The sequence below is a fragment of the Pundamilia nyererei genome, unplaced genomic scaffold (assembly GCF_000239375.1).
Source record: "Pundamilia nyererei isolate P.nyererei 1_Seehausen unplaced genomic scaffold, PunNye1.0 scaffold00009, whole genome shotgun sequence".
NCBI classification, from domain to species: Eukaryota; Metazoa; Chordata; class Actinopteri; order Cichliformes; family Cichlidae; genus Pundamilia; species Pundamilia nyererei.
Genome location: NW_005187410.1, coordinates 4,941,580 through 4,958,247, shown reverse-complemented (window position 1 = coordinate 4,958,247; position 16,668 = coordinate 4,941,580). Strand labels below are relative to the sequence as shown.

At 38.5% G+C, this 16,668-nt stretch overlaps 2 protein-coding genes across 2 annotated transcripts; one reads left to right on the top strand and one right to left on the bottom strand.

The window, feature by feature from the left end:
* Positions 1 to 1,926: 1,926 nt before the first annotated feature.
* On the bottom strand, positions 1,927 to 4,273 carry hoxd12a (homeobox D12a). Its single transcript, XM_005723502.2, has 2 exons — positions 3,727 to 4,273; positions 1,927 to 3,255 (listed from the first exon to the last, which is right to left on the bottom strand). The coding sequence occupies exons 1-2, from the start codon at positions 4,271 to 4,273 to the stop codon at positions 3,017 to 3,019; spliced, it is 786 nt and encodes a 261-aa protein (XP_005723559.1). The 3' UTR covers positions 1,927 to 3,016.
* A 9,985-nt stretch (positions 4,274 to 14,258) lies between these two features.
* Positions 14,259 to 16,392, top strand: evx2 (even-skipped homeobox 2). Its single transcript, XM_005723501.1, has 3 exons — positions 14,259 to 14,652; positions 14,991 to 15,232; positions 15,778 to 16,392. The coding sequence occupies exons 1-3, from the start codon at positions 14,259 to 14,261 to the stop codon at positions 16,390 to 16,392; spliced, it is 1,251 nt and encodes a 416-aa protein (XP_005723558.1).
* Positions 16,393 to 16,668: the final 276 nt, after the last annotated feature.

Genomic DNA, 16,668 nt, shown 5'->3' with positions numbered 1-16,668 from the left:
AAAAATTGCAGTGAAAAGTTGATAGCGGTATGAGACTAATGGCTTACTTTAAGTTAAGACGAGTTGTTGCTATAATTTGGTGTTTTGTGTGCTTTAGGTTGTCTTTTTTGGCCGTCTTCTATCATTTATTTGCTGTGAGACATCTTAAAATATCCTTCTGCTGTTTCTATCGCTAGTATTATTATCATTAGCGGTTATATTCTGCAAGTGTTTGTGTCATATCGAGTTCTATAGGTTTTAACTTTGAAATTCATGCATGCATTTACATGGAAAGGTTGCAATGTGTAAGACTGTATTAAGCTTAAAATTTCAGATATCAAATCAGGCTGTAAGTTCCAAGCATTTACAAAAAGGTTAAACGTCGTGTTGTCCAGCTTGTTTAATTAAGGCGTGTGACATTAAGCAAAACATTAAAAGGTTCCACTTGAAACACAATTGCTGAAATAGACACACGAAAGCTAACTTCCATAAGACTTTTTTCCTGATATTGTGAGAAATAGAAACCCAGTCTACTAACTTGACCTTAACTTTGTTTTTGGCACCCCAACTATCTAAAGGAAGCCTTAGCTATGTGACGCAGCCAGGCAGTAAACCAATAAAGCAGCAAACAATGTCTGAGACGCACAGAAAACCCACTGCAGGCGTCTGAAATACTCTGTGGAAGGAGAACTGGCTGTTAAGCTTCTAAGCACCACACAACAGGCCCGCAAAACAGTGAGGGCAAAAAGAATGAATTGCAGTGGTTTGAAAGTATGCCAAAGTCCCAGAAACTCTGTAAGGAGAGGGGAAAAAATCTTTATGTTTCATTACAAATTACTATAGCTCTAAAATGTTATTCAGACTTCCTTGAACTTATGACTGCAGTTTAACAGACACATAATAGTTGCAGTGATGCGGTGATGATGACGTGATAATGATGTAACGAGGGGAACCATTTATAGATTCACTCTCCCGTAATGTCGCGTGTGCTGCTCTGCTGATGGCTGGTCGTTCCTGCAGAGTCGCGGTCTCTCTTCGTTTAAAATTACCCTGACCACTTGTGACCTGCAGGTCCGCCGTGGAAACACCAGCGAAGAGTTTTGGTAATGAAAACAGTGACAGAGCTAGATTTGGCCATATCACATGCACCACTAATGAGCACGGATGGACTTGTCTGGTGCAGAAAGTTCACTTGATGTCGCTGAGATATTGATTTACATCCATTTCATTTAGTTACAGCCGCAATAACCTCCAACTGGCATGCTGAGATTTTCTTGTGGGTGAGAAATGCTGCTGGGTTATCCACTGTGCAGAGGAATTACGCATATAAAATGCCAAAGCCAAATGCAGAATGGAGGGGTTTCAATTTAAAGTGAGTGCTGGAGAGCAGAGAGATAATAGCCTGTTAAAGGTGCAGATATAAAAGAAAAATATTCCTCCATGCTGCATGTCTGTACATTTTATAGAGATACAATTTATTTCTAGAGAAAGATTACGCTCGCATAAGGCAGCCCTCTCATGGTTCTTTTACATCTGCAGGCTTTGAGATTTCCTAAACAAACGACGCTGACTTTAGTTTTAAAATCTATGTGACGCAGCGTGGAAGAGGTGCAGATCAGTGCTCGGTTATACGCTAAATATCAGCTCTGGAGCGAAGCTATATGAATAACGGTGAACGGCACAAGCGTGAAGTCTTTAGTTACATTTTCTTTCCAATATCATTCCTAATAAATATGAAATATCTATCATGATGCAAAATAACTTGGTCACGATTCTTTTTTAAAGGATCTTTATTTACAAATGCATTCATCTCCAGGTGCATCCACAGTACAAAACCAATTTACCTTGATTTAAAAAAACAAACAAAACAAAAACTTGTATAACTTCATATTATACTTACCAACACCATGCATTCTGAAATTGCTATTAAATAAGTCAAATCCAGTTTGGAATAAACTATAACTGCGTATTTATTTTCAAAAAATGTAAATCTTCCGCTTTAGAATGACTTTGATGCGACCTTGAGATCACACATGTGTGCGTTTTTTGTGACAATACAGAGGTCTAGCAACAACAACAAAAAAAGATAAACATTTAATTTACAACAGATATTATGCGTTTTGACACCATCAGACTGTTTCACATCCACAAACCTTTTTTCTTTTCTTTTTCTTTTTTTGCGGGCTTCAAACACTTCCTAGCGCCAAATACGCTGCGAAAAGTAGTTTCGCATTACTTCTTTAAACAGATTTACACAAAAAAAGGTGGATAATTCAGACATTTGATTAAATAACAGCAATTAGGGGATGGGCATGCAATCATGAGATATATTTTGCAGTGCTGACTATTGCTAATGTTTTACACATCGTAAACGTGAACTTGACTGTTGCCTTCTACAATAAGGCTGCACTACATGCAAAGGCCGTCATACAAAAGACACAAAAACAAATGGTTCCACATTTCCGTTTAAGCTGGTCTCATATTTGCGCTGGATGAGAAACAAGTGGGCTTATAGACTGATTATCATCCGCCGGCTAAGACCAGTTTGGAAGCTGTGGCCTACGGCGCATTTGGAGAATCTTAAAGCCAAAAGTGACCCAGCATGCGTAAAAATCTACTCAGTCTCAGTCACCAATGCAAATTTATTTTTTGCATTTGTTAGGCTATACTACAAATATGCTGGAACTTTTTGATGAAGGTATAATATATAACGTAACAGAAGCTGCGCATTTAAATTAAACTAAAACAAATGTATTTCCATGACCTTCACCAAAGTGCTTTAGTCGCCCAGACCTAACGACAGACACGACTGTAGACACGAAACCCGGCCCACCAATTCCGTCCACCCACCTTTCCCACCTGTGCAGCTGATAAATGTTGAGATTCATTCATTCGAGAAAAGAAAAGAAAGAACATAGGAAATTATTCCAGTCAGTGACTCCTCCAACACAACTGGAGGAATCAATTTAGCAACATGGAGTGCGGACGCAGAACGTTACATTATTGATGCGATGCTCAGGATCAAGGCCAAAGGTCATCAGTATGCAGAGAAAGCTTGCTCGCGCATCATCAGTCGTTTCTTCTTCATCCTCCGATTCTGAAACCAGATTTTCACCTGCTGGTCGCTAAGGTCAAGTCTGTCTGACAGCTCCTTGCGTTTCTGTCTGTTAATGAACTCGTTCATCATAAATTCATTCTCAAGTTCAGCTAGCTGCAGCTTCGAGTAGGGCTTTCTCTTTTTTCTTGTTTTCACTTGCGACGTGCACCACGGGGCACCTGAAGAGAGTAGAGGCGCAAACAAGATTTAAACTTTAACAGCACCTCCAGCCACAGTTAAATAAGGCGAAGGAAAATAAGTGGTCCCAAATGCGCTGCTTATAGCGTGGCTAACGTCTTACATATTTTATTAAGATCATAAGAAAAAGGAACCACATCTGCTGCGCTTATGGAAAAAAAAAAGACCTGAAATTAGAATGACTCACACATACAAAGGACTCTACAAGGTTATTATGGGACATTTTAAATAGTATACATGGACCAAAAAAATAAATAAAATCATAGCCACATGTATGCATTCCTGTTGTAATAACCTTATAGGAGATTAGTAATAGCCACAGAACCACACAGTGGCCACACAGAAGCATAGATCATGCCCATATTGTTGCAAATGTGTGGTTTTATAGTAAAATAGCTAGCACTGCTGATAAAATAAGGAATCTGGCCTGAAGAATTATGTAACTACTTAACCTTGAGCAAAAGTCGTCCTGGAGCATGGGTTACTGGATAACGTGTGAATGGGATTCTCCTCCTGTTTGGGGCCGTTCACGTTCAGTGGACCTGCTGAATCCGGATCAAGCTGTGCCGCAGAACCGTGAGACCGGTTGTCCAGAGCTGAGTAACGGACCCCGTGATCCCCGGCGTAAACTTCATCTTGACTGCCAGACTCTGTCTTTTGGCTTGTGTCCTGAAAGCATCGAGGAGACTCCTCCAAATGCGTCTTGACGTGGCCGCTCGAGGAGTTTGTGTTTAAAGACACTGAATTGGACAAAAACGGCGGACAGTAGCCTCCGAAGGCGCGGCTCTGTGGTGGTGCCGCTGGCCCAGACGCGCACGAACTTGAGGAAGTCCACGGGAGCGTGCACACCTCCCTCCTATTGTAAGGGAGCTGATGCAGCCCGGGTATATGGGCTCCATTACCGCGCAAGTTGGAGAAATACAACGACTCAGGGGGAGCAAAATTTAACAGAGAACCAACATAGCCGGGATTTAAAGGATTCCGCTCACACATTTCCATGGAGCTTTCCTCAAACGCTTCTTGCAAGCGTTTTAGCAACTCCTGAAGAATAAAGGGAAGGTAATTGTTGATTTGTTAATACAGTGTCACGTGATATGTAAACTATGTTGTTCCGCCCCCACCCTTGCTTCCAATACAGCAAAGCAAAATACTCCTTGAGGAAATGTTTTGGTATTGGGCGGGTGGGCAATGAAATGGTTCCAACCAACCATTTAATCTTTGCAATTACTCAGAAAAAAAAACTTAGAAATATGATTTTAGACGATGATTTCAGTGCCACGAGCGGCTGCTGAACAGAACATGAGCACTTGGGATGCCACCGTGAAGCACATATCAAGGATAACAAGTTGATTGTGTGGGCTGACTCATGCAGTAGCATGTGCACATGGAAGCACTGAAATGATAGATAGATAGATAGATAGATAGATAGATAGATAGATAGATAGATAGATAGATAGATAGATAGATAGATAGATAGATAGATAGATAGATAGATACTAACTTTGCGTTTTGCCTTTCATGTGACACAATGAAAGGCCCAGTAACCCTGACCATAATTCTAACTACCTTTTCACTGAAATTGCACGCAAAAACCTTAAATTGTGCAGACAAGAAGTACGAATTCGTCCTGCCTGGCGTGCTGTATTTATACACAATGCCACTATATCAGGATAAACGGACATAAGGGGGAACATACTTTTAGTGCACGCAGGGCATTGTATTTGATATTTGATTGTAGCCCTGGTTTCCTCGTAATGCCTGCAAAATACTCTTTATTTGCGCTGGTAAAGAGCCAAGGTCTAAGCACAGAAATAAAGTTGCGCATGATTGAAAATTCCCACTGACTTTTAGAGAAGTATTTTTGTCTATTATTTTTATTATTTGTATTTATCTGTCTATCTATCTATTTATTTATTTGACAAAACTTGCTCAAGAAACTTGAGGTAGGTAGATCTGAACACACCAGTTAAAGATCACCATAAAGTCACATATGAAATTCACTATAGAATATTGGTGCCTTCATCTCTGTGTAAAATTATGCTACGCTGTAACCCAACTGTGCCAAAATAACACTGAGATTCTTGTAAAATGTTAGTACCTTTACATAAAATGGAAAATACTTCCGTCTGCTATCATTTTGTAGCACATTTGTTCTGGTAATATCAAGTGCTTGGCTAAATTTAGAACAACCTCGGTTTTGTTTGTAGTTTTCCGTATTTATTTATGATCGTACTGTTGGGATATGTGGGAATGTACTGTTGTTGGATACTTCAGCTACACGGTGTAATTGTGCGTTATACCAGCTTTCCTAATACACCCATAATATCTCCATACCATATTATTTTCGAAAGGACGCCTGTAATTCATGGGGAGTATATTGCACTATTTTCTTTGGTATTACGGCATGTTTTATATAAATTATTTGTTTATTTTTTTTCTTGGATACAGTATTCCCCTGTGACGTGAAATGGATTTTTTTTAAATGACACTGACGACAGGGAGGATTTTGTGGTTATGAATAAATAAACAAAACATCCCTAAAATGTAAAATAAACATTTAATCATGCTGAACCTGTCGCTGTGATCTTTTTTATTTTCTTTTGTTTCAGGTTTATTGGATATGTCTGGAAATGTTTAGCATTAAAGCCAAAGCTTCTGAATGGGTTTAATCTGATACAAGATAAAAGACAAAAGCTTTAATAAACCTGTAGTGTTTTGATTATGTGAGATGTTTCGGCTTTAATCCAATAGGTGGCAGCATAACATTATGCATATATAGCCTTTGTATCGTGTCATTATGTCTTTACTCTGACCATTGTAATGTTTTTACTGCGGTAGGAGCTTTGCTTATCTCCAGTAACCATTTGAGTCGTGTTTGGTTTCCTGTGCAAGAAGAAAAAAAAAGATTATCAGGAAAGGAACCATGAGATAATGTCTCCAGAGTCTACATCGTCATCAGTACCTAGGTATGCTAAATATAACAATCACATGAACTGATGTTTTACAAAGCCGATTTTAAGGGATTAAAATTATATGTGTTAGACTGAAAACAACGTTTTTTCAATTAATTAAAAGTCCAGTGACGCTGTTACATTTATTTCATCCAAAGAGGGAAACGTTATAAAATCAGACGTTTTGGGGGGGAGGGTTTGCAGTTTATACATTTTCTGTTTTACATTTCATAGTTTAAAAACTTTTAAAATATAGACTATGCGAGGTTTTAGATTTAAACTGTCGTAAATAACTTGTTGGCCTATAATCAGTCAAATCTCAAACATATCGCACATTTGATTCGAAGGCATTTTGAACCTTCCTGTCACAATTTAGGCGCTGCAATCGGTTTTTTGCAAAGTGACCTTAATTCTTCTCAAACCTTCATTACAAATTTTCTTCACCCAGCTCAAAATCTGAAAAAATGACATTAGAAATGTCTTTTTCACAACATCTGGCCAAGACGGCTGCTCAAAATGCAACATAAACAGAGTTCTGTAAAAATATTTGAAGTTATCAACGTGGAGTAACGTGGAGCACAGAGGAGATACTTATAGATACTTACAAAACAGGTTCTTTAATTTATATATAACCCCTTCTTTATCGATGTTAGAAATAAAACACACACAGACATCGGCCATCACTTTTTTGCACGACTCATGCGCCATGTGTTTTCAGTATTCAGAGTAACTCACGAGACACTACAATGAAACTTCAGCAAAGAAAAAGTCAAAAAGAAAAATCTGAAAATTGTCGTTTATTACATCATCATTTTAATGTGACTACAACTATTTATATGACTAAAACTAATTGGGAAGAAAATATTAGGATTAGGAACAATTATGTGTGTGCAGATGAACGGTTTTACCTGCGCCCATGAATTGTTCGTGTTTCCTACGAGTGTTGCCCAGAATCTGGTGTTCACAGCTTCTATCGAGGCCAAATGGATAGCAGTCATCAGAAATGCTAGCTTTAATGCTAGAAAATTAATATAATAACGCACATGAAACGTGTGTGAACCTATATTTAGGAAACGTTTTGCTTTATAAAAGTGAGCTTTCGGCTGCAGCCAAGAATCACAAAATTACAGACTCCGACAATTTCAAAATAGAGTTTTAGTGTCATTTACTGTTCTTCGTCCTTCGTGTTTAGGGTGTCAGGAGCCAAACTGAGGATACTCAGTCTAGCTGTTTCCAGTCTGGCTGTTTTCCTTTGAGGGCTATCCGCCGTCTATTGTCCTTGGTAATAAACTTGCTGCTTCCCTCGTTCAAGTTCTCATGGCTGAGAAATGCTACACTGAATTTTCGCAGTTATTTCTAAGTTTTTTTCTGAGTAATTTCGCAGCAATTTAGAGTCATTGGAAGTAAAAATAAATTTTTTAAAATGAATAAACATAAAAAATATAGCAAATTTAAGAGACTGTAGACTTACATTCAGCTTAAATTTCCATTATGTAAAATATAAAGCTCCCATCACCTTAACAGAAATAATAACGTGAGATGTTGCATCGGAGAAAAAGCTGATTATATTCTGAGAAACTGTCGCGTTCATTTGGGAACACTTGACACCCTGGTGCCTTTCAATAGAATTATCTGAAGTAATGGACCTGAACCAAGAGTTCCTTCGAGGATAGTACTCCCACAAATGTGGTTGCTGGTTTTTTTTCTGTTTTCTGTATTTTAATGGGGCTACCGAAAAGGATCACTGTCTTTAAAAATTAGGTGTGCTGACTCAAATACATCAGTGGTGTGTATTTTTGGAGCTTGGAGTCACAGTTTATTCTCAAATATGCTGCGTCACAATTAATTTACTGATGGTGAAAAATCGTTAAAATGCCTCATATGCATTGGGCTATAAAAGCTATGTTATAAGGACGGTGCTGATGCTGCATTATAACTTTATCTCCAGTGCAGTCATGATTTTGTATAAACGTGCCACGAAAGCACTGCAAAGAAATGTCACAGTTAACGTTTCAAAAAGTGGTCCCAAAACAAGGGTGAGGATAGTTTCCAGCATACATCACAAAAGTTGTAAGTTTTATGGTGGAAAACAGTTACTACTGTGTTATTTAACATTTAGTTTGCCACATTGTTTAGATTGCAGTCAATTTTCTCACTACTGACAAATTGTTTCTTTTTGTCTTTGGTCTTTTTTGTGTGTGTGGAGTTGATAGATGAGGTGGGGCGTGGTAAAAGTATTGCTTTAATGACATCAGGAAAAGACGAAAATTCTCAACAATTTAGATTAAAAAAAACATATTTACATGATTCCGTTACAGTGTTTCCTTTTAATGGCTTTTAAAAGCATAAATAAAAGCACCGGAAAATGCTCATGTTTTCTATCAACGAAGCAGAGGGTTTAAATGTGAATGTTTCATCATGGCTTTCATCTCTCACTCAAAACGTCCTGTATAATCTTAACCTGGTTGACTAGTTAAAGCAAAATAAATAACTAATAATAAGCAAGCAAGCATCGAAATACTTGCAATAATGCATCATAACTCGACTTGTGGGACAATGTGGCTTTCAAATATGGTCGATTAGGACAACATAATATGCTCCCCTTTGTTATGCAACTGCATTCACAAGATAGCGCCACTAGATGGACCTCTCACTTCAAGAAAGAAGTCTACAAAGTCGTTTTAACAGTGTATATGGATTGTTTTAGCAATATCAGAAGCACTAATGATGGTGTAAGTGGTTCTCTCTTCTGCACATTTTAATAGGAGGAGGATCATGTGAAAAAACTTTATCTATCACTGACCCTGTCTGCAAAACCAGCCCCATGTTATCATACTTCAAGTGTTGAAACAAAAAATAAAGCGCTAAGCACAGGAAGTTCTTAAAAAGCTGAGAGAATTGCCTACACAAGTGAGTTAACACTCTTTTACAATATCACACTTTAATTCTCTTGATTTTATGAATGACTAATATCACACACAATCTTACACATACATGATGATTTGGTGTCCCACATAGCTCAGTATATTTGTCACTTTGATTATTATTTCAAGTAAGTTCAGCATCTTTGATCATTGATGGAGGTACATTATTTTACAGCCTCGTGTTATTGTTCACCTCTAATATAGGCTATTAGTAATCCTTCAGTTGCCTCGGATTTACTCCCTGGTTATCAAAACAATATCTAGGATTTATTAACTTAATATTCTACTATCACATTTGTATGTTTCACATATTATTTTTTGTGCAAGAGCTTGAGATGCGATGAGGAGAAAACAAGTACCAGTAAATCTTTGCTAGCATTTGTTAACATTTATTCAGTTGTGAGAATTGTTCTTAGCAATACCCTGGGTGCTCGTTTTGTATTCTTCACCTAGACATTGTTTTACCATGGATCAAGATAACTACCTAGACTGTGGTGCCAGGATGGATCAATAATTTTCCAATGCCAAGTGCATTTGCTCAGTCTGAATGTAATGGAAAAATGACTCATTCTTCATCTATTGCACTTCAAACTGCAAATGTGAAATTTTTGTCACTGTGGATCATATTTTAATAACCAACTAACCTTTGTTTTTTATAGGTTTGTTGTGTAATTTTTTTTACTCTTTATGTGTGTGTCATCATGTATTTATCTTTCACTCTTCATTGAATAAATTCCTCTTTAATGCAAAAACAATTAACAGATGTTCGAGGTATAAGAAGATTTTTTAGAAGGTAATGTCCACTGATCAGGGGCCAACTGAAGCCACTTAAGAGCCGCGAAACTGCAGTTCCACTAATGGCCACTAGAGGAATACTGATACACACAAATCTACTGAGGTTAACTGGGAAACTCCCCAAACTTCTCCCATGTTTTATGGTCTGTGGTTCATTATCCAGTTTGAAATCCATCATCTCACAAAGTTGATATTAGAGATTATGGGGAAATATTCAAAGCATGTAAGCTTAATTGGCAGGTGTCTTAGTTAAGAAATGACAGCTTGTCCCATGTCCGTTCCACCAGACTCTTCCTCTCTGCCCACACTTGTATTTTCTGACTTATTAAAACAGACACGTTTTTCTGAAGTTTTAGCACAATGTGAAAATAAATGTTCGGTTTTGTGTTTCTAATGTCTGTTTATCTTTGTATGTTTGTGTGGTGACACCACTGAAGAGTAACTACCACAAAGGTAGTTTTGTGTGCTTGGGCAGGTGTTTATATATCTGTCCATCTCTTTGGAAACAGGTTTCTAATGTGTTAACACTCCAATTGTGCATTGCATACTGTAGCAACCTTTGCAGATGTAAAGTTTGAAGACTGATGTTGTACAACTCTTAAGCACCACTGCCACTGTGTGACCCCAGTGCAGGATGGTCACCAGTCCCGAGTCCCTAGTTTATTTGAGTTTAACTGTACATGCATTAAATCTGATCTTATGCTTTTTCTGTGTCTTGTGACTCATCGACACTAAACATGTGAACAATTTATTAGCTGTTAAACTCATTTGTGCTTTTTATTGCTTCACACTCCACAATGCATACTTTGATATAACATTATTGCATCAATGTCATTTCTGTCCACTGTAATAGGCAAAAGAAATGGCACATTTAATCAATGTTTGCTCTCCGGAATAAATAAATAACTTATTCAAGTCAAGCAATATGAACTTTTTTTATTCACCTGATTGCATTTTATCCCATTCTATAAGATGCTGTTTCCTATACTTTTTCCAGATTCCAGAATATCTGTTTTTACCTTACTTTACAGTAAAAAAAATAGTTAATTATGTTCACAAATGGAAAATCTTCTTAACAATCACAATGTCTGAAAATTTCTTTCACATAAGAACAAAGGACACCTTTGCTACTATGAAATTGCGAGTAGATATCGTCACACACAATGATAGCAAAATCTTTGATTACACATATTTTCTACCAGACCTCACCTTCACTACCCTAATTATCTATCAATGAAGAGAGAAGTAATCGATAAATACCTGAAGAAACTCTTTGTCCAAACAAGCTATCCCTTGCACATAAAAACACACAGAAATTGTGTGCATGGTGACTCCACATGACAGAGAAACGTAACTGTAAAGTACAAAAAAAGGGGAGAAACAACATATAACCTTTCATCAGCACAACTGCAGCCTTGCTTTCCACCCGGTGATTTGGCTAATACTATGAAAGCTGCAGGTTTATATTTATAGGCTCCAAATGTTCCCAACATATGTACATAGGTAAATTCTGTGTGAAAGAGCTCTGGTTCTCAGTGCAGCTGCACACTTTAAGTCATGAAATGTGACTCAACACATGTGCATCTGTGCAATGCATCAACTGCTGAGGAAAACCTTCAGAGTCACCTCAAGTCATCCACATTAAAGCCTTCATGTCCGAGTGTAAATGTAGCAGAAAAGTGAGGGAATGTTTATTCCTCCACACTGTGCATGGATATTAACACTAACTCCTGTCATAAAAGAAGGTAAAGGTGTATAACTTTAAAAAAGAATTATATATGTAATTGCACTCTCGCAACAAGATGACTGTGACTTAATAAAATTGAACTTCAAAGGAAAATTTAATCAAACAAATCAGTGGCAAGATTTATTTTCTGTCACAGATTTTTTTTATGTACAGAAGAAAAAGATTTGGTCTATTTCTCTGAAATTTGCCAAAATTACAGATTACAGATTACATTTTTATAGTACATAAACTTTTGCACTGTAGGACTAGCTCTCTTTTGTTGGATGGTGCCTGTGGAAGAGTCGCACTGCAGTAGCTGCACATCCAAACCTTTCCTGTCTTCTACATGTCATTTGTATTCATGCACATATTAAGCATATCATTTTTTATGCCCAACCTCCAACCAACACACACACTTAAAAAAAAATTCATATAAAGATCCATCAGCTGCAGAATTAAAGCAGTGCATATGCAAATTATCTAATTATATTACATGTAAATTCCCAAAGCTCTGGGGGAACAATGCATTTCAGTGTCTTATTTCAGTTTAACAATATTTGTATTTTTTTTTAAAACATATTGTGTTCCCAGACAGTATAACAAATGCATGTAACTTGCTTTAGATTTGTGTAAATTTAATTAGTTGGTCTTTTACTGCAGGTTGTAAAACATAAAAATAAAATCAACAGCAGTTAAACAGTGGGCTGGGTCCCTGATTAAATGATTATGACTTGTGTGGATAAAACAAACGAAAAAGGGGGTGCTGATGCTGCCATGTTGATACTTAGTCACGCTTTCACTGTTAGTTACTGAAAAATAATAATAATACAATAAAACATGGGTTGGGTGAATGATTTCTTTTTCAAACTGCAACACAATGCAAGTGATACAAATATATTATAGCCCACAGTCAGCTGATTAACTCCATTATATTCTTGATAATAGAGAGGACACTGTAAAATAGGAATAAAGCTCTTTCAGTTTCCAGCTGCTTGCAGCTGTTTTATAATACTCTTGTGGTAGGCTCATTACAGTATTGATCTATTAAACCATTGTCATAGACACTAGTATTTGCTGGCCAGACACAAGTCAGGACTTAAACTACAACCAAACATCCATTCAACGTCTCATTTCAATGCAATTAAAATTAAAACCTGCAGGAGGCGCCAGAGGACGCGCATAGGATTATCTGAGGGCGCCTTTATAGTGTTTTCATGTCGACAAACTAGTCCAAGCACGGGTGTTATGTGCTCACATACCGAGTTAATATGTTAAATACTTTTCTGTAATTGTCTTATGAATACACCCTAACTACCTTTCAACAGAAACGATTGAAACGGACTAAAAACTGGATATAATACTTCAATTAGATAAGACATCCTAAAATGCCAGAAATGGCTGTGTAAGATATGAAATCTGAGTAATTCAGATGAATTTAATGCATAAGTCAATCAAAACGAACGAGGGAAACGTAACGAGAATTAGCTGTAACGAAATGGCTGTTATTACAACAGCGACGTTTCGATCGTCAAATCATAAAAGCTTATATAGACCCAATTTGGCTAAATTAATTTTAAAAGTGGCCTTGTGTTAACGAGCAGGCTTCATACTATGTGTACTGATAACTGTTTGTGTGTGCTGCTGTAAAAATAAATAAATAAAATAAATAAATAGAAAATCCAGGCGCGAGTATCGCAACGAAATGTGTCGTTCACGATTAAAGAGCTGGGTGCAAGTCCCCCCAAAAACGGAGAAAAACACATACTTCATAAAATAAAATAATAATAAAATAAAACAAATCATCAACGTAACACTATCTGAAGAATAACACTCTTATTCTCACGTCACTGCTTTCCAGCTTAATCTGATTGCACTTCGCATTCTGATTAAGTCGCAAAAATGGCAAAAAAAATATAAAAGAAAAAAGGGGAATAAAAGGAATAAAAAAAGAACAATGATTAGGGAGGGGGAGGGCGGGAAGAGAGGAGGCAAACAATGGAGAATCAAAGCATAATAATATTCCTAAATGAAGAGGGAAATGTTGCCTCGCTCATTTTATTAATCAGACTGTCAATTTCACCCAAGAGGCCAAACCCAAGAGCGATCTACAACAGACTCAGAGATCAACCCAGGGACAAGCACCTCGCTCCTCACTTCTCTCTTCCTCTCCACTTGGATATTATTCGTCTGACCGAAGGCCGCCTCCATCATCAAGTGACAGCCCTCTCCTATTTATTTGCTTATAAACCTGTTACAATAAATGATCATTGGAGCAACGTCAGCCCAGCATTTTAACAACGAACAGCAGCCACTTTTGATGAATGACATTTTGCTGCTGTGGGGAGGATGCACGGCTCATTTTGAGCAGTCGCTCGTCGATTGCGTTTAGATTCTTTCATTTTTGCGTCTTGCTTATAAAAAGGTTTAGAGACAGTTATTTAGACACAGTTGCAGGAGTTGCATGCGGATTTAGCTCCGACACAACTCATTGGTGCTCCAGCCCCCTGGACAAGTGTTGTGTGTGTGTCTGTGTGTGTGTGTGTGCTGTTTTTTTCTTCTTCTTCGTCGTCGTCGTCTTCCACGGCTTAATGATGGAGAGGATAAGAAAAGAGATGATATTGATGGAGAGAGGTCTCCACAGTCCTGTCGCCGGGAAGAGGCTCGCAGACACGCCTGGAAATTCAGTGCTGGAGGCCCTGGAAAACTCCCAGCACGGCGGACGACTAAGCCCGAGAATAACTTCCGCTTCCCTCCATGGAAATCTTGGGGACATCCCGACGAAAAGCAAATTTGAAATTGACAGTCTTTTCGGTACACACCACGGCAGTGAAAATTCTTCCTCGGCGGAGATTTCCTCGTCAGAAAGCAGGAAGAAAATGAGCCTTTACTCCGAAGTTTCGCAAGAATCAGATATTAACAGTGATGTGGAAGTGGGATGCCCTGCGCATCGCTCCCCGAGCCAGCACAAGGAAAACAATAAAGGTAAGATTTTATTTTCATCAGTTTTTCTCTCGGCAATCATTTTGGACATGAACATTACTATTATTGTTGTTATTGTCGACTATTTATTTTATCCAAGGACAAAAAATTCCAAACCAAAACCCTAAATTATTATTATTATTATTATTATTATTATTATTATTATTATTATTATTATTATTATTATTATTTGTTACACAAACGTCTTGTTATTCTACTACACTGTGAAATCCGGTAGGCCCACTCACAAGTAAAGCTGAATTACTATTATTAGTATTAGTATTAATCTTATTATTATTACTGCGAAATTTTTATTTTTTATTTATTTTTTTAATTTTCAGGTTTTTCAGACAGTAGCTCTGGATCTTCCAACACAAGCTCAAACTCCCTCCAGAACATGAACGGTAATTCAACGGTGGGATCAAACAATTCAAATGCCGATCAAGTCAGAAGGTATCGGACTGCTTTCACCAGAGAACAAATCGCAAGACTGGAAAAAGAGTTTTACAGGGAAAATTATGTTTCGAGACCGAGAAGATGTGAGTTAGCGGCGACGCTAAATTTGCCCGAAACTACAATTAAGGTACGTTGCAAAATTAAGCTTGAATAAATATTCCTCTGTGTGTGTGCGCGCGCGTTGTGTGTGACGTGCACGTGTTTTTGTGCATGGAAAGCAATGATGTGACTATTTAAAAGCAAACACATTAATAGCAACAGTGAAAATACTCTGCAGTTTAAAACAGAGGCCGTGTTATCTTTATTCGTGCGCATAAAATGGTGCAGACATTTTTTAAATTTATTTTATCTTGCACACACTCACACAAAATGCGATTTTACTAAACAGCTAAAGATGTGGATAGTGACAATTTTTACGTTATGGATCCAAGTAATTTGTACATTAATCCATTAAAACAAGAATAAGTGCAAAACAATATACCCCCCTTTACTTTAACGGATTGATAATACTGCAATAAGCCGATCATTACTTCAAAGCAGCACGAGAACATTTGCATGAAACATTTGAAATCAGCGCAGGTAACGTGTCTGTCCAGCTCAGCTCTTCAGAGGTCTGAGCTTGAAAACAACATGGCAGCTTCAATATGGGGCTTGTTTTGACTCTGTGTGCAGGTGTGGTTCCAGAACAGGCGGATGAAGGATAAAAGGCAGCGTTTGGCGATGTCCTGGCCCCATCCAGCAGACCCTAGCTTCTACACTTACATGATGACGCACGCGGCAGCTACAGGAAGTCTACCTTACCCTTTCCACTCGCACATGCCTCTACATTACTACCCGCACGTCGGTGTCACGGCAGCAGCAGCGGCCGCCGCCGCCACCGGTGCCGCCTCGTCACCTTTCGCCACTTCCATCCGCCCCCTCGATACCTTCCGAGCGCTCTCCCACCCATACTCACGGCCAGAGCTTCTATGCAGCTTCAGGCACCCGGGACTCTACCAGTCGCCTGCAGGCCTGAATAGCTCGGCCGCTGCATCCGCGGCGGCTGCGGCCGCGGCCGCGGCAGCTGCAGTAAGCGCTCCGTCAGCCACCGGGCCCTGTTCGTGCCTGAGCTGCCACAGCAGCCAGGCGGCAAGCGCATTGGGCTCCAGGAGCGCCAGCGCTGACTTTACCTGCACAGCTTCCGGGCAAAGATCCGAGAGTGGATTTTTGCCGTATTCTGCTGCGGTTCTAAGCAAAACTTCAGTCCCGTCACCAGACCAGCGAGAAGAAACTTCACTTAACAGATAACTGATCACGCAGCCAACGCGACCGTTTCCTATTTTGCTCCAGTCCTACTTTTAGGGGTGGGGTGGGGGTATTAGGCCTACTACTTTAAATGGGGAGTCCCACCTGGGCGATGCATTAGGCGGTATCATAAACACACCGACACTCGAAGATTAAAAGTCTAAAAGTGATTCAACTGGAAGAGACTGTTTTTATTAAAACAAACACTGATACCCAAAACTCTGAAAATTTTGCAGCTAGTAACTTTTTTAAAGGCTTATGGTCGTGTGTTGAACTATT

What these genes read in the sequence shown, in the direction of transcription:
- hoxd12a (XM_005723502.2), bottom strand. Translation starts at nt 4,273, where the DNA reads ATGGAAATGTGTGAGCGGAATCCTTTAAATCCCGGCTATGTTGGTTCT. An exon ending in CAGGACGACTTTTGCTCAAG is followed by an intron (nt 3,256 to 3,726) that starts GTTAAGTAGTTA and finishes TACTCTCTTCAG; the next exon opens with GTGCCCCGTGGTGCACGTCG.
- evx2 (XM_005723501.1), top strand. Translation starts at nt 14,259, where the DNA reads ATGATGGAGAGGATAAGAAAAGAGATGATATTGATGGAGAGAGGTCTC. An exon ending in GCACAAGGAAAACAATAAAG is followed by an intron (nt 14,653 to 14,990) that starts GTAAGATTTTAT and finishes TTTAATTTTCAG; the next exon opens with GTTTTTCAGACAGTAGCTCT. An exon ending in TGCCCGAAACTACAATTAAG is followed by an intron (nt 15,233 to 15,777) that starts GTACGTTGCAAA and finishes CTCTGTGTGCAG; the next exon opens with GTGTGGTTCCAGAACAGGCG.